The sequence below is a fragment of the Accipiter gentilis genome, chromosome Z, assembly GCF_929443795.1.
Source record: "Accipiter gentilis chromosome Z, bAccGen1.1, whole genome shotgun sequence".
Lineage (NCBI taxonomy): Eukaryota > Metazoa > Chordata > Aves > Accipitriformes > Accipitridae > Astur > Astur gentilis.
In genome coordinates this window covers 47,928,748-47,942,861 of record NC_064919.1, presented here as the reverse complement: position 1 = coordinate 47,942,861, position 14,114 = coordinate 47,928,748, and the positions used below count along the sequence as shown (strand labels likewise).

Genomic DNA, 14,114 nt, shown 5'->3' with positions numbered 1-14,114 from the left:
ACTTGGTCTGCCTGTTTTTGTAAAACCTATTTGACAATATTTGAAAACCTCAAAGGTTATTAAAGAAATTTAGCTGTCATGACATAGAAGATAAAGGGCACTTGTGGTTTAAAAACTACTTGAAAGATAGAAAACAGAGAGTAGGAATACATGGTCTGTTCTCACCACAAAAGGACATTATGACCAGGGTCATCCAAGACCCTGTCCTGGGTTCACTGCTGTTCAGTCTGTTTAGAGGTGATCTGAAAAATAGTAACTACAGAAGGGACAATGTTTGCAGGTGATTTAGCATCACTCAGGGTAGGCAAATCTGAAGCACCATATGAAGAATCACAGGAAAGTCTCATCATGCTTAGTGATGGGGTTACATAAAATTAAGCGTTAGCAAGTGCAGAGCAACATATATATGGAGACACTGACTCTGCACATACGCAGTGGTCTCATCTATCGTCAGTTACAGCCAAGGACACCTCCCATAAAATTCTCTTAAAATATCAGCAACAGTCAAAAACACAACAGAAAAGAAAGTACTTCTCCATGTAACATATAATTGAATTGTGGGAGTCTGCTGCAGAATGTTTTGTGTGTGTCATGTTTTAACCCCAGCCAGCAACTAAGCACCACGCAGTCACTCACTCACTCCCCTCCACCCAGTGAGATGGGGGAGAAAATCGGGAAAAGAAGCAAAACCCGTGGGTTGAGATAAGAACGGTTTAATAGCACAGAAAAGAAGAAACTAATAATGATAATGATAAAACTAATAAAATGACAACAGTAGTAATAAAAGGATTGGAATGTCCAAATGATGCGCAGGGCAATTGCTCACCACCCGCCGACCGACACCCCGCCAGTCCCCGAGCGGCGATTCCCTGCCCCCACTTCCCAGTTCCTAAACTAGATGGGACATCCCATGGTATGGAATACCCCGTTGGCCAGTTTGGGTCAGGTGCCCTGGCTGTGTCCTGTGCCAACTTCTTGTGCCCCTCCAGCTTTCTCGCTGGCTGGGCATGAGCAGCTGGGAAGACAGTTAACTCTATCCCAGCTGAAACCAGGACAGCGTGTCAGGTGGAGTCAAAAGAAGACTGGACAAAATCACAGACTGCATGCTGTTAGTGGCTTTCAGGTGAGACAGCCTAGATGCAATGTCAGGCTCAGGGCCTCTCTGAGCCACCAACAGAGGAAGTGGAGATCCTGACTTCAGGAAGGGTGACACATTAGCAGCTCTTTTATCTTCCACTCTCTCGCAGAGGCTGTGTATATTGTGCTGGGCTCCTGCTTTGCCTAAGCCAGGAGCCTAATCTCATATATAGGACCTTAGTTTTCACCCAGTAGGCAGTTCCTGTGGTTTTCTTACTGAAGGGTTTTGTACAAAAGAGAAGTCAGGTGAAATAATGCTCTTGTAATTGATATTTTTTTTTATTGATAACACTGTACAATTGAAGTGCTGCCAGTTGCCTGATTGTTAAACTACAAACGTGAGAAAGCAATTTCAGCATTTACATCTTGCAGGTCTTTGAACAATGCAAAACTATTTTATTCTTCTTTATTTGTCCTTTGCAGAGACACGGACCATCCAACACTCTGTATCATCTAGTCAGGGACGTCAAAAAGGTAAGAGTCCAATAGACGGTAGGTTGGAGATAATGCTATGATTGCTTTTTGGAGCTAGAAACAATCTCTGTTTTGCATGAGCTTTCAGTCAAAGCCTTCTCCTTCCCCTGCCATTACAGAATGTCCTGTTTGTATGTACCGAATATGAACTTTTTGCATACAAAGCACAAGTAGCAAGTTATTTGGCTTGCTTTCTCTGTGGTTTTAGATGCCTGGGTAATAGCGCTTCTGCTAGCATATTGTAGGCTTTTACATACCATGTGGATTTATGCTGTTATCTGTATTTTTCCATACCTGCAACTACTGTCAAAGCTAATTTCCATGTTGTTAGTTTACTTCTGAGCCTGTAAAATAGCCCTTATCCTTGTGCTGGATTCTCATTTGTTGAAACAGTTCCTCATTCTGTGTTGTGTGGTATATTGTTGCCATCTTACTAAGCAGAAATATACAAAAAGAAGTAGTGCAACTTTCCCCTCCCCCTTTATGAAGTTATTTTCAAGTATCTTGATTATAAAGAGCCATTAGGAGGGCAAGACAGAAAAATAGAAAGGTATAGTGACAAGAAGGAGATAACAAATGCCTTTAGGAATGTGTTCAGGATTAGGAGTGTTAACAGCAGCAGCAATGAATGAAAATCCTTTATCCTCTAAATATATGGATCAAGTAAGGAGATTGAGTCTGCAACTGACCTCATCAGCTTGAATATTCTGCGAAAGCATGTGCAGATTGCAACCGTGCACATTATGTAAGTCAGACCTCAAGGGTAGCATACTTGAGAAAGGAGATTTTTGTACATGGGAGTAGATAGAAAACTGAAAAAGAAATTGAGATTTTTTTGTATGAGCACAGGTTTTGGTGGTTTCTTCTGTCACTGACAGCTGAGCAGAACCAAAGGCAACTAGGGGAGAGCAGTGGCAATGCTTGATATATCATCTTTCTGTTAAATAATGCTACAGAATAACCAATAGTTATGTTTAGGGAGGTACTGGTGGTTTTCTTTGGTTAGTGTGTTATGTGGCATCATCATTGTTCAATTATATATAGTACATTAAGTGACCATTACAAAGTGTGACGTGCATACAGAAGAAACTGAAACTGTTCTTACGCACAAATCCCCTTGGATGGAGCAGAGTAAAGCTAGAATGCATTTAGACTGGCTACTTCTCTTGAAGCCCAAGTTACCAGAATATTTTTTTTACTAAATATGCATGTATTTATGTGCCTATAAGGGTTTGAAACAAGCATCTTCTGTCTTCTTACTTTAAAATATATTCCTTTTCAAACTCCTTCTCTTCCCCAGTATGACCTTTCCCAGCCCTCCTTCAAAGGCAAAGCAGTTTGTATGTTGAATGACTAAATAATATAAATATCTTTTCCTGAGGCCCTAACAAAAGATGTATTTTTAAAGGAGCTCTTGAAAAAAAGGCATCAAAATAGGCAAAGATGATCAGTACTCATAGGTGTATATCGATAGACATTGGCATAAGCAACTTACACTATATATTACATTATTTGTTAAATGTTATGAGGTGGTCATTTTGCCATAAATGCATCTTTCTTTCCTCTGTCCATATCTAAAGTCTCTAGTAATTCCCACTACATGAAGTCAATGTGTACTCTTATTACAATATAGTTAAGGGCTTTAAAAACAAACAGCCCGGTGCAGGCCTTTAGCACCTTAATCAGAATACTGCACCTCTGGGGCTGTATTTCTCATTTTGTCAGTGATGAGGAACAACCAAGCTTCACTCTGAGAACAATGACAGCTCACCATAGCCCTGCAATCTGAGCAGATCCCCTACCAGTCAACCAAGCTGTAAATCAGTCAGCAGATCTGACAACAGTTTAAATGGAAACACCTCCTTGGAAATAACTTCTTCATGGATAACACTGTTTGACAGTTAAGTGGCCCACTGTGCATGAAAACCAGACCACACTGCTGATGCTAGGTTTTTGAGTTTATATGTATTTTGAGGCCAGATACCTAACCTCTCAGATTTAATTACAGTATCACAAAATATAAATACAAAAACCATAGTATGTCACCTTAAGACAACAGTTAAGGGATATGCATACTCTGTGCTTTTTATCCATACCTCCCAGTTTTAAAACCTGCGCTATTTACAAGGGTGTATGCTATAAAAAGTTATTTACGTCTGCATCACTGTGAATTCTCAAATAGAAAATGGATGCTTACAAATCATTGAAGCATTATTTAATTTACTACTATTGTATTACATAGCTATATAAATCAGGGAGGGGGGGTGGGGGGGTGGGGGTGGTGTTTGAAAGACCACCCTGCCTGCTTAACAAAGGAAAGAATTGGAACAACAGAAGTCACATTACCACATCCTGTTTGTGGTGGCTTACAGACACACACGTGTGTACACACATGCATGCACAAACATAGAAGACAACAATTTATTTTCTCTTCGAATTTCCAAATATCACTCTAAAGACTGTTAGCCTGGGCAGAATATTGCAAAGGCCTGGAGACACAGTCTTAAAGAATTTACAGTAATCAGAGTGCACTTAAATTCTGTATATATTAACAAGACCTTTAAAGCACTTCTTAATGACTGACTCTCTGCTTTAGAGACAACCGTGCTCATCTCTCTTTTCGATCCTCTCCATTCCTTAACTACATACGGGGACAAATCTGCCTTCATCATTTGCATGATGGCCTTTTTGACATCTCCTGACGAGGGCACAGCATTTGACGTACGAGGCCGACTTGCTTCCCTAAACCGCCGACTTGCTTCTTCCCTAAACCGTACAAACCCATGCGTCCAGCCTAAGCAGGAAGAAACAGTGGCCGCGCTTGACACCCTGTCTGTAAGTGGAGGTTGCCCTCTACAGGTTGTTTTTTAAAAAATCCTTCCTTGGCTCAACCAGCTAACGAAGATCAGTGGAAATCAACAGATTAATTTTTTTCTTTAATCCAAAAATTGTATATAATCAATATATCTTAATCCCTCTCTGGGGTGATACAAGTTTTCAAAGGCGTTTATTTTGGACTGCCAATGTGTGTTTACGTTTCCAGAGAACTAATAAGCAATATACACAATTTTGAAACCATTATTTTTAGCTCAGCATGCAAAATCAGAGGCTCAGTACCTGTTGAATATAAAAATGCACTTGAAGTGAAAAAATACTATAATTGATTAGCTACAGTTTACAGATGAAGTTTCTTCAGGAAAAGAATAACGCATAAGCACTGAAGACTCGTCCCAACATTAGAAGGTTATTTGATTATTAACTGGGCTACCTATCATAGCTGAAAGTCAAACCTTCTCCTCTGTCACTCCTGACCACCTTGGTTGTACTAGAATCAGCCCATCAAAATTTTTGCTGTTCTTGGAGTGGTGCTGGCCCACTTGCACCACTGTGCTTCATTTACAAGCAGACTCACCACTGCCAGGGTAGTTCAAGGTGTCTGCTGATATAGCAAGTGCTTTGACAGATGTGTAGCTCCTCTCACAGGTATGGTCCACTTGGCTTTACTAGGGCTGATCACTTCAGAAAAGTAATTGTGTGTTAAGCATGGAGCCGTATGTATGTTTATGTCTATAAAATACATATTTCTGCTGTCAATTTGTGATTTTTCTATAGTAAAGTGTTTCAGTATTATCTGGGAGGGTTAGATACATCTTTTATTAGAGCTACTCTATTGGAAATTTTTTATCTAAATCCCTTTATGAATTTTAGAAATCAGAAGAACTATATCAAGAAACTCATGCTTTCTGACACATGCAGCACCCGGATGCCTGTTCTGCTTTCTTAATTGCTCTATTATTTTTTGCCACTTAATAATATCAAAGCATTCAGTGTTAGTGTCTTACATTAAGACAGCAGGAGTCTGTTGAAGAACTTACAACTGTGTCTTGGAGCTACAACTCCCACTTCTGCCAGTGCCTTCATCCTTGTCCTAGTAAAACTGTCATTGCCTTAAGCATTCTGGAGAGAGAAGAACATTTGGGGGAAAAAGCAAGCAAACAAACAAAACTTAGCAGGATTTAATTTTCAGATTTACGTTATTTATCTTTAAACAGTTCAGAATAAGAATGACTGGGTTCAAATAAACTAAGCTTATATGCATTCCTGCAAATGATAGTGATTCCCCCGCCCATCCGACTGGCTAAAAGCAGGAAGAGTGCAAAAGTATATGCTAAGGGACGTTACCGAAAGACAATTGGCAGCTCACCTTTTGCCACTAAATTTTCTTCATCTTCTGTCCCTTTGAATTCCAGCCCATTCCTAGGCATGGTACACCACAGCACTACCTCCCTCTCTCCTTCCTCAACCTTTCAGCACACTGTTTGTACTGTGGTGAGCAGGGAGGGAAATCTTCTGGCTGAAGTAGAAGAGGAAGGAGGATCTTTGCATCCATTTCATCTCTTCTGCAGAACCAGTTGCTTTCTGTTCACCATTAGTGTTTCTCTGCTCTGAATCTAATAAGCACATCTGCAGAGAAGCCAGACACATATCTGCAGACATGCAGATATTTCCAGCCAGACATGGCAGTCATAAAATTGCTCTATGTGAATTACTAACCTTCTTTTGATGACCACATAAAAAGAGCTACAGGCTAACTGTAATCTGTGCTGTACAGCATTATAGAAAATGTGATTATTTTATTACAGTGCACTGAAAAAATTTGAAGCTAACAATTACAATTTCCTGGTCCTTCTGCAATGTTGACTATACAAGTTAATTTTTTACTAGAGTAATTTTCTCTTTTTCTTGCAGTTCACAGAAGGGTTGTTTACCTCTCTTTCCACCTTCAGTTTGTAGTCCCACCTCTTGCACAATGACATACAGGACAGAGATGGTTCTGTAAATCCGCAGGGTTCTTAATGAGATCCCTAGATCTGGGTGACCTATTCACAATTTGCTGAATCACGCCTTCTTTTCTGGTAGGGAACTGCTCACTGAACCATAAACTGTTATCCGAACAATTCGGAGGCAGTGATTTAGAGAAGGAGGGAAACTTTCATTTGGGGGCAGTCCCTTCTCATTAGCCCTTTCCTCCTGTAAAGGAGTCAGAGTTTTCCTTGTGGAGTCCCCAGGGGGGAACAGAAGAACAGAAGAGCAGATGTGCCCATGCTGGGGTTTTGTTCTTCCATTGCCAGAGACCCCCAAGAACATTTCTCTGGCACATCCATGAGACCAGCCCACCCTGAAGTTCTTCTGGCCTGCTAGGTGTCACATCAGGCTTACTGCTACTGGGCAATAGAAATGCCCAGTTAACTCAAAGGCAGACTCAGATTCATATGCAGTAAGAGGCAATCTGTTACTGAGATCTTTCTTCATAGCTTTGCAAGCCTAAGTATTGGAGAACTCCTACCCTTAGCGTTGCCGTTTTCAGGCTTGACAGTGAAGAGGAGAAAGATATGTGCAAGGGAGTTCACAAAGTGAGGGCAGTAAGATGTGGATGTATTTATCATTCTTTTTCCCTTCAAAATAAAAGGTGCATGCTGAAGACATTGTGTATGTATATTATATTTAACAGAGGATAAGAAAAGAAAATTAACAGAAGAGCAAGAATGTAGATGTCTTTTCCAGGATCCTGCTAATGACCCTTGCCAAAATCACAGTTCACCTCTTGGGAGACAATCTCCCTGGCACTGCCAGCAACGAGGTAGCAAGATTACTGTGCTTAGAGGGGCTTTCAGTAAAATATGTTGGGATTTCAAGGAGGGACCATCTAGGAAAATTGCTAGGCCTCTAGTTTTTCTTCTTGAACAAAACTCCAAAGAATTATCCACAGGTATTTTGTTTATTAAGACTTTCATACATACAGATGCTGTCCTCATACTAGGTATGGAATTTCAGCAAAGATATATGTTTATCTGTACATAACCCCAAGAACAAATGCTAACAGACTGTCCTTGCCTCTAGTAACCAGCAATAACAATAACACATGCGCTACCTAAGTGCTCTAGAGTAGACAACACAGCTCTTTCCCCCCCTGCCCTTCCTTTCTAGGAACATGGGAAGGAGACACTGCAGGATGGGAAAATCACATGCAGGAGCTGGTTCCATGTGAACAAATGACATTGCATGATGTCACCTCACCGTGCCGCAGTGCAGATGAGGCAGTCCAGAGAGATGCCAGCAGAGACGTGAGATGCCGGGACGAGAGTTGTGGGGGACAGATAGTGCAGGAAAGGTGCCATCTTGCAGGACTAGAGTCCAGCAACTGTGCCTGACCTTTCAAGTGTGCTGATCCTCATGCTTTTTGTTCTGCAGTCGTGTTCCTTGTTTCCTCAGCTGAAGAATATGAGTACTGTGTACTGACGTTATCTTCTGTTACTTCCAACAAGTTCTTCACCTTCTTATTTAACTTATGTCTTCTTTCCAAGCGAGAATATCCAGGTTTCGGTTGGATCTATTTTAAGGTGAATTAATTAACCAGCATAATAATACATTCCTGTTTTTAACTATTTAATTTGTTTTATTCTAACATCATTATAAAGTGTATTTAACAATGCCAGTAATAAGCATTTCTTCCTCCCCCACCTTCCTCCTTATTTTCTTTTCAGGGAAACTTACCTCCTGATTATCGGATAAGTCTAATTGATATTGGATTGGTCATAGAGTACCTGATGGGAGGAGCATATCGCTGCAATTACACACGAAAGCGGTTCAGAACACTGTACCACAATTTATTTGGGCCCAAGAGGGTAAGGAGCAAGTTATTTGCCATCTAAATGACTGCACCCACTGGCAGGGCTTGCCACAGCATCTTAGATGGTTCCACTCTGGGGGGATCTACATGCACACACTATTCAGTCTACAGATTCATTTCCATTCTATACCCAGCAGCTATTTCACCATAACACACCACAAGCCAGCCACTGAAACAAGCTACAATTTTTATCAATTTAATGAAAAAATTATTGGGTTCTGCTGCCCTGTTGAGACCAGGACATAAAACAGTCTCCTCTGGCTCTAAAATCTGTAATTAGACAAGTCTCTTGACCTGTACCAATAATACCATAAGGCACCTGAGTTGGAGTTGAAAAAAATTGTGTTTTGATAGACGCATTTCCTATCTCATGGTTCATCATCCTGATTGTGGCCTGAAGGTATCAGGGCAAAGAAACCCGTAACTCAAAATTGGCTTTATTGGCTGGATGTGGCTCCAGCAGAGTCAGTGGGCTCATGGCAAAACCACTGTTCAGTATTTTTGTGGTTTTCATGTTTGATAGATTACAATTCTATTAATCCAAAGTGAGTTTACTACCTTCCCAAAACAAAAGATATTTATTGACATCCATAATGCCACCGACCCAATCCAGTGTGATGAAAAATCAGCTCAACGGCTCCCAGTAAGATTTGTAGTTCATTCTTTGCCTAGTTTTACCTTGCATTTTCATTTCCTGTCTCAGTTCAGATTTTAGCAATACACACCATTGACTATTGTTCTAAGTGGTTATAAAGAGCAACAGCTCTGTGAAATTATTACAGCCAAACACCTGAAATGGGTTTGTTTGTTTCTCTACACTTTCTTTCTTCACTTTTGAGAGGAAAGGTAGTAATTGTAGCTGCTGGGAGACACTTTCTTCTCTTCGTCACTCAATCAAGAAAAGCGTTTGAGCAGCTATTTCACAGATACTGAACCAACATACAGAGCAGCTCCACAGCAGTCAATAAAAGTGTGCCAGGGGAATGGCCAAAATACTGATGTACTCCAGAGAAATCCATTCACGCCTTAGCAGTAATTCCTATCTCTTTTCCACTAGCACAGCCCCAAACCAGCTGCAATTTGTTCCTGAACCCAAATGTATGCCTTCTGTTGTATGTTTTGGTGAAATAGGGTCAAACTCAAGGTTGAATTAAATATAAATATGTAATTATTTGATTGATGTATACATGTATATTACATTACATTGCATTACATCTATTTTACCTATATTATATAATATAGTCTATGTTAGATACTCTACATTATATGTTATACATCACATGTTACATACTTACACATGTATGTATGTGTAGAAATATAGTTGTGATTATTCATCACCATTCTGGGAGAAATAACATTTTTCTAACTTTTTTGTACAGCCAAAAGCCCTGAAACTGTTGGGAATGGAGGTAGGCGACCTGTGATAAATCTTAATGTCTTTTCCTTTTTTGACAAATATAAGCTCTATCAAGCTAATGTTTAAATCACTGTAATGAAGGGACCAATAGTTGTTTTCAAGTTTTTTACGAGAAATGTGCAACGCAAATTGTATTTTTCATCCAGATGACTTGTTTACACAAGGGCCAAATTAAGAAACATTTCTTAATAAAACTCCAGCGGAGAGAAAAGAAGGCTCTGCCCCCTCTATGCATCATTTTTCTTTTCATGAAGATTAAACAAAATGTTTCAGTCTGTCAGACCAACCAGAATTTCAGTCAGATAACTATATAACTTTAAAATGTGTCAGAGAATGATGCAGAAATCTTTACAAAGGCCAAATTTCTATCAGCTCATGTGATAAAAGCAGTAGGCTAAAATGGGAAGGAAACTAAAGGTGATAGAAGCAACAAAGAGATGCAGAAAGAAGGGATAAACAAGGGATACAAAGGCAGAATGGGAGTGAAGAAAGGATATTCCTACTCTTGTGAGAAGATGAAGGGAGAAAACACAAGAATAAGCAGAGAGGGAGTCTTCAGCTGACCAGAACATCCCCTGGATAGGTACTTTCTGATGCATTACAACAAATGTTATATTTGGAGTGAAATCTTAGCTTTATTTTAATGGTGGCTTTTCCAAAATGATTGTGGATATTGTGTGTTTGTGCTCTGTGTTCTTAGAGAGAAAGAATAATTCAGAGTGATAGTCCAAAGCTCTTTTTCCCTGTGTTTAGGTATGGGGTTACTGACTTCTTAATTACAGTGCATGGACCAATACCTTTTTCATCATTTTCCTATGTTAAATATTTTGTCCAAAAAAGATGAAGGGGCTCACCTGCAGGGAATGTGTTTGATATCTCAGGTACTGACTCCAATGCATTGTGTGAATTGATTCAGTTCCTGCACTGGTGAAAAAAATTTCTCTACAATTCTCACAGGATGATGTCCCTTTGCGGCGAGGGAGGAAAACAACAAAAAAAAGAGAAGAGGAAGTTGATATTGATTTGGATGACCCTGAGATCAATCATTTCCCTTTCCCATTCCATGAGCTGATGGTGTGGGCTGTGCTGATGAAGCGTCAGAAGATGGCCCTCTTCTTTTGGCAGCATGGGGAAGAAGCTATGGCTAAAGCACTGGTGGCCTGTAAACTCTGCAAAGCCATGGCCCACGAAGCATCAGAAAATGACATGGTGGATGACATATCCCAAGAGCTGAACCATAATTCCAGGTGAATTTTCTTTCATGTACACTTTGCCAGGTAAAAAAAAAAAAAAAAAAAAAAAAGTAGAGAGGCTGCTGAACCTCCCTGAAATTTGCTTATCTGTACCTCACTTTCATTTCTAACTTATTGGAAAAATGCAGCCCCTTTAAAGTCTAAATAACTTTTAAACAATCTGTCTGCCAGAGAAGCAGAGTTGCTAGCAGTATAACTTCTGAAATGAGAAGGTGTCAAGAAGGCAATGGAATATCTATATTGTCTACGTGTTCCCCCTGAGGCCTCAAGAGTCAGGCTGCAACATTTCTCTGTGCTTTTTCAAGACATTCTGTTCATCCCAAGCAGAACAATTGTTGAAATCCTTACAAACATAATATTCAGGCAGTAGTGTTAATTAGCAAGAACTTATGCTTAGGTGAGCAAGCCAAGATACTAGATTCCATAATAATCTTTCTTGATGTTAGAAGTCTGAGACACAGATTTTTAAAAAGTGTATCGGACATTCGTTTTTCCAGGAGACTTGACCATGAAGCCATGGGCAAACAGCACAGAAGCAATCCTCTAAGCTGCAGATAACCACAGGATTTCAGCTAGAAAATGTCAGGGGGGTGGGCAGGCAGGTGGGAGCAGACAGCTGGTAGGTGTGGGTGCTCATCACTGCTAAGTCGGGGCACTTATTTATATGCCTACCATTAGCCACTCACATTTGAAAATGTGGGTTTCCATATGTACAGTCAACATCACGATTTGCATGATGGAAGGTGCTGCACCCCCTTGCAGAGACTGTCAGCCGCAGAGGGGTGTTTTCTGCAGCAGGCTGCTTGGGCTAGTGGGAATGAATGAATATCCCTCTGTTGCAGGGACTTCGGACAGTTGGCGGTGGAACTGTTGGACCAGTCATACAAGCAGGACGAGCAACTGGCAATGAAACTGCTGACCTACGAGCTGAAGAACTGGAGCAACGCCACATGCCTGCAGCTTGCAGTGGCAGCCAAGCACAGGGACTTCATTGCTCACACTTGCAGCCAAATGCTGCTCACAGACATGTGGATGGGTCGTCTGCGGATGCGCAAAAATTCTGGCCTAAAGGTCAGCACTGTTTTAAAATAAAATTAACAGTCAGAGAAGTTCTGGTAGATGGTGACAGGGCTTACAATAAATCAGTAATAACCAGCTCAATTAGCCATATTTCAGGTGCTTATTTGTAGTGATGTTAAGCAGGGTATATTCTTCCTGTGTTCACTTTTTCACCAGGGAGCTTATCACAAACCCAAGTTCAAAGGACGTTACTTAGTTTTTTCACCACCTTTCTCAAAGCCCCCTCTGGCATCAGTGAGACTTATCAGAATAAGAACTGAGCCAGGAGATTAGTATGTCACCCTGCCTGGATACTGGATGAGTTAGCCAAGGATTTTAAAGATAAATAAAGAAAAAGGATGTGTAAGTGAATTAACCGCTAGTGAAAGGTGCTGATCCAACAAACTTCCCCAGAACTGGTCACAGCAAGCAGTACCAATTTTCTTGCAATCCCCTGCCAACATTCCTTATGATTGACCTGAAGGGACCACCTTAGAGGATCTAGAGGACAATTCAATTTTCCACAATTAGCGAAACTGCTAACAGAGCAAGGTGAATTCTGGGAGGTGAATGTGTGTCCGTGGGCTTGCATCTTTCACCTTCACCAAAGTACCCACCAGTCAGTACATAACCAGGAACTGCCTTTTCCAGATGACTGAGAAATATTTTCAGTGAAGGGATTCTCTCTCCTGCATTAATCATGTGCGTGAAAAGTCGTAACTGCTGAGTTGTTTTGCTGTGTGAAAAGATGTTCACTAAGAGGGAGAACGCTTATGAGTATGTGTATCGGTATTGTAATGGGTCTCATCCAGTGGCAGTGATGAATGAGAATAAGTCACTGATAGCATTGTCATCATCCTCCTGCAGGGGCTGTGTGTAAATATTGTTCAGCTTACAGATAGAAAGCATTCTCGCATTTGGAGACGTCTTTACTACCTATTTTTCTGACTCAACTCACAGGCCCATTGCCCTTCAGAGGGACTCCCGCCTTGTTCACTGTTGGCTTTGCAGATAGTCAACCTGAGTGGACTGGAATCAGTGCAGCAACTCACTTCCCACTGCATGCTTTCTTCTTTGTAGCATGTATCTCTTAAGCCGTAAAACAGACCTTTCTTTCACAATGAATAACTGAAGGTAACAGACTCTGTTTCCCTTCAGCTTCTTGTAACATTAAGGCTTCACAAGCATCCTTTACTCAGTTTCTCATTTGTGTTTTATTTCACTGAAGCTCATTAGCAGGGTCTGTTTAAAGCTAAAGCAGGCTACAAGCTACACAAGCAAGAGGCAGCATGGCAAAGAAATAAACTTGCAAGCATGAGTCATGGATTATTTCCCATGAACAATTTTCTCCCGTTGAAACTGGCAAACGGCAAGAAGGCTGAATGTAATTCTTTAGAGTCTTGTCGGGGATGTATAGCACCAATGGGAGGGGGAGAGGAAATTGTTAATCCTGCCTGTCCTTAAAAATAGCCTCTCTGGGAAGCCAGGTCTGCCCGTAACCCCCTCTCCCTGGGCACATCCTTTTGCAACAAGCTGAGTGCAGGAGCAGTGCAGGCAGCCTGATGCTCAGCTCTTCTCAGGCTGGGCACAGTGTTCATATACGCTAACTGCTCCTGACTGCGGTACTTAGGATGGTTTCAACAGCACACGTGCTGCTGTCAATATAAGCACAAGCAGTCACCCTCCCTGACCTGCCAACAAGCTAACTATCTGGTTTCATTGTCATTTGGGGAGACATTTATAACAAAATCATCTCCCATGAGATTACAGCAAAACCAGGAAAAGCTACTGTTCTTGTGAACCACTTCTTTTTGTATAATTATGATATCTCTTCAGTTATACTACTGACTTAACTCCAAGCATTGTTTATTGCATATATCCACACAAGGTAATTTTAATGGTTTCTGCACTCCCACATCATAAAAGAGGGAAGGCAGAAAAGAAAGAGTTGGCATTAATGTGAACATTACACAGCTGCCAGGTTAATGAACCAAAATCTAAGGGGACCACCACATAACTGAGCACATCAACACTTACTATTGCGGTCTTTGCCTTATCTTCTCAGATCCACACACTCATGCCT

At 40.9% G+C, this 14,114-nt stretch overlaps 1 protein-coding gene across 9 annotated transcripts in view; it reads left to right on the top strand.

The window, feature by feature from the left end:
- TRPM3 (transient receptor potential cation channel subfamily M member 3) overlaps positions 1-14,114 on the top strand; it is a 471,646-nt gene that overhangs the window by 416,380 nt on the left and 41,152 nt on the right. For 8 of the 9 annotated variants that reach the window (XM_049795463.1, XM_049795465.1, XM_049795464.1 and 5 more), the window contains exons 12-16: positions 1,561-1,611; positions 8,157-8,297; positions 9,682-9,711; positions 10,677-10,966; positions 11,815-12,043. In XM_049795463.1, the coding sequence (XP_049651420.1) occupies positions 1,561-1,611; positions 8,157-8,297; positions 9,682-9,711; positions 10,677-10,966; positions 11,815-12,043 (741 nt within the window). Of the gene's footprint in view, positions 1-1,560; positions 1,612-7,976; positions 8,013-8,156; positions 8,298-9,681; positions 9,712-10,676; positions 10,967-11,814; positions 12,044-14,114 lie in introns of all 9 variants that reach the window. The other variant, XM_049795468.1, reaches the window with a different exon arrangement.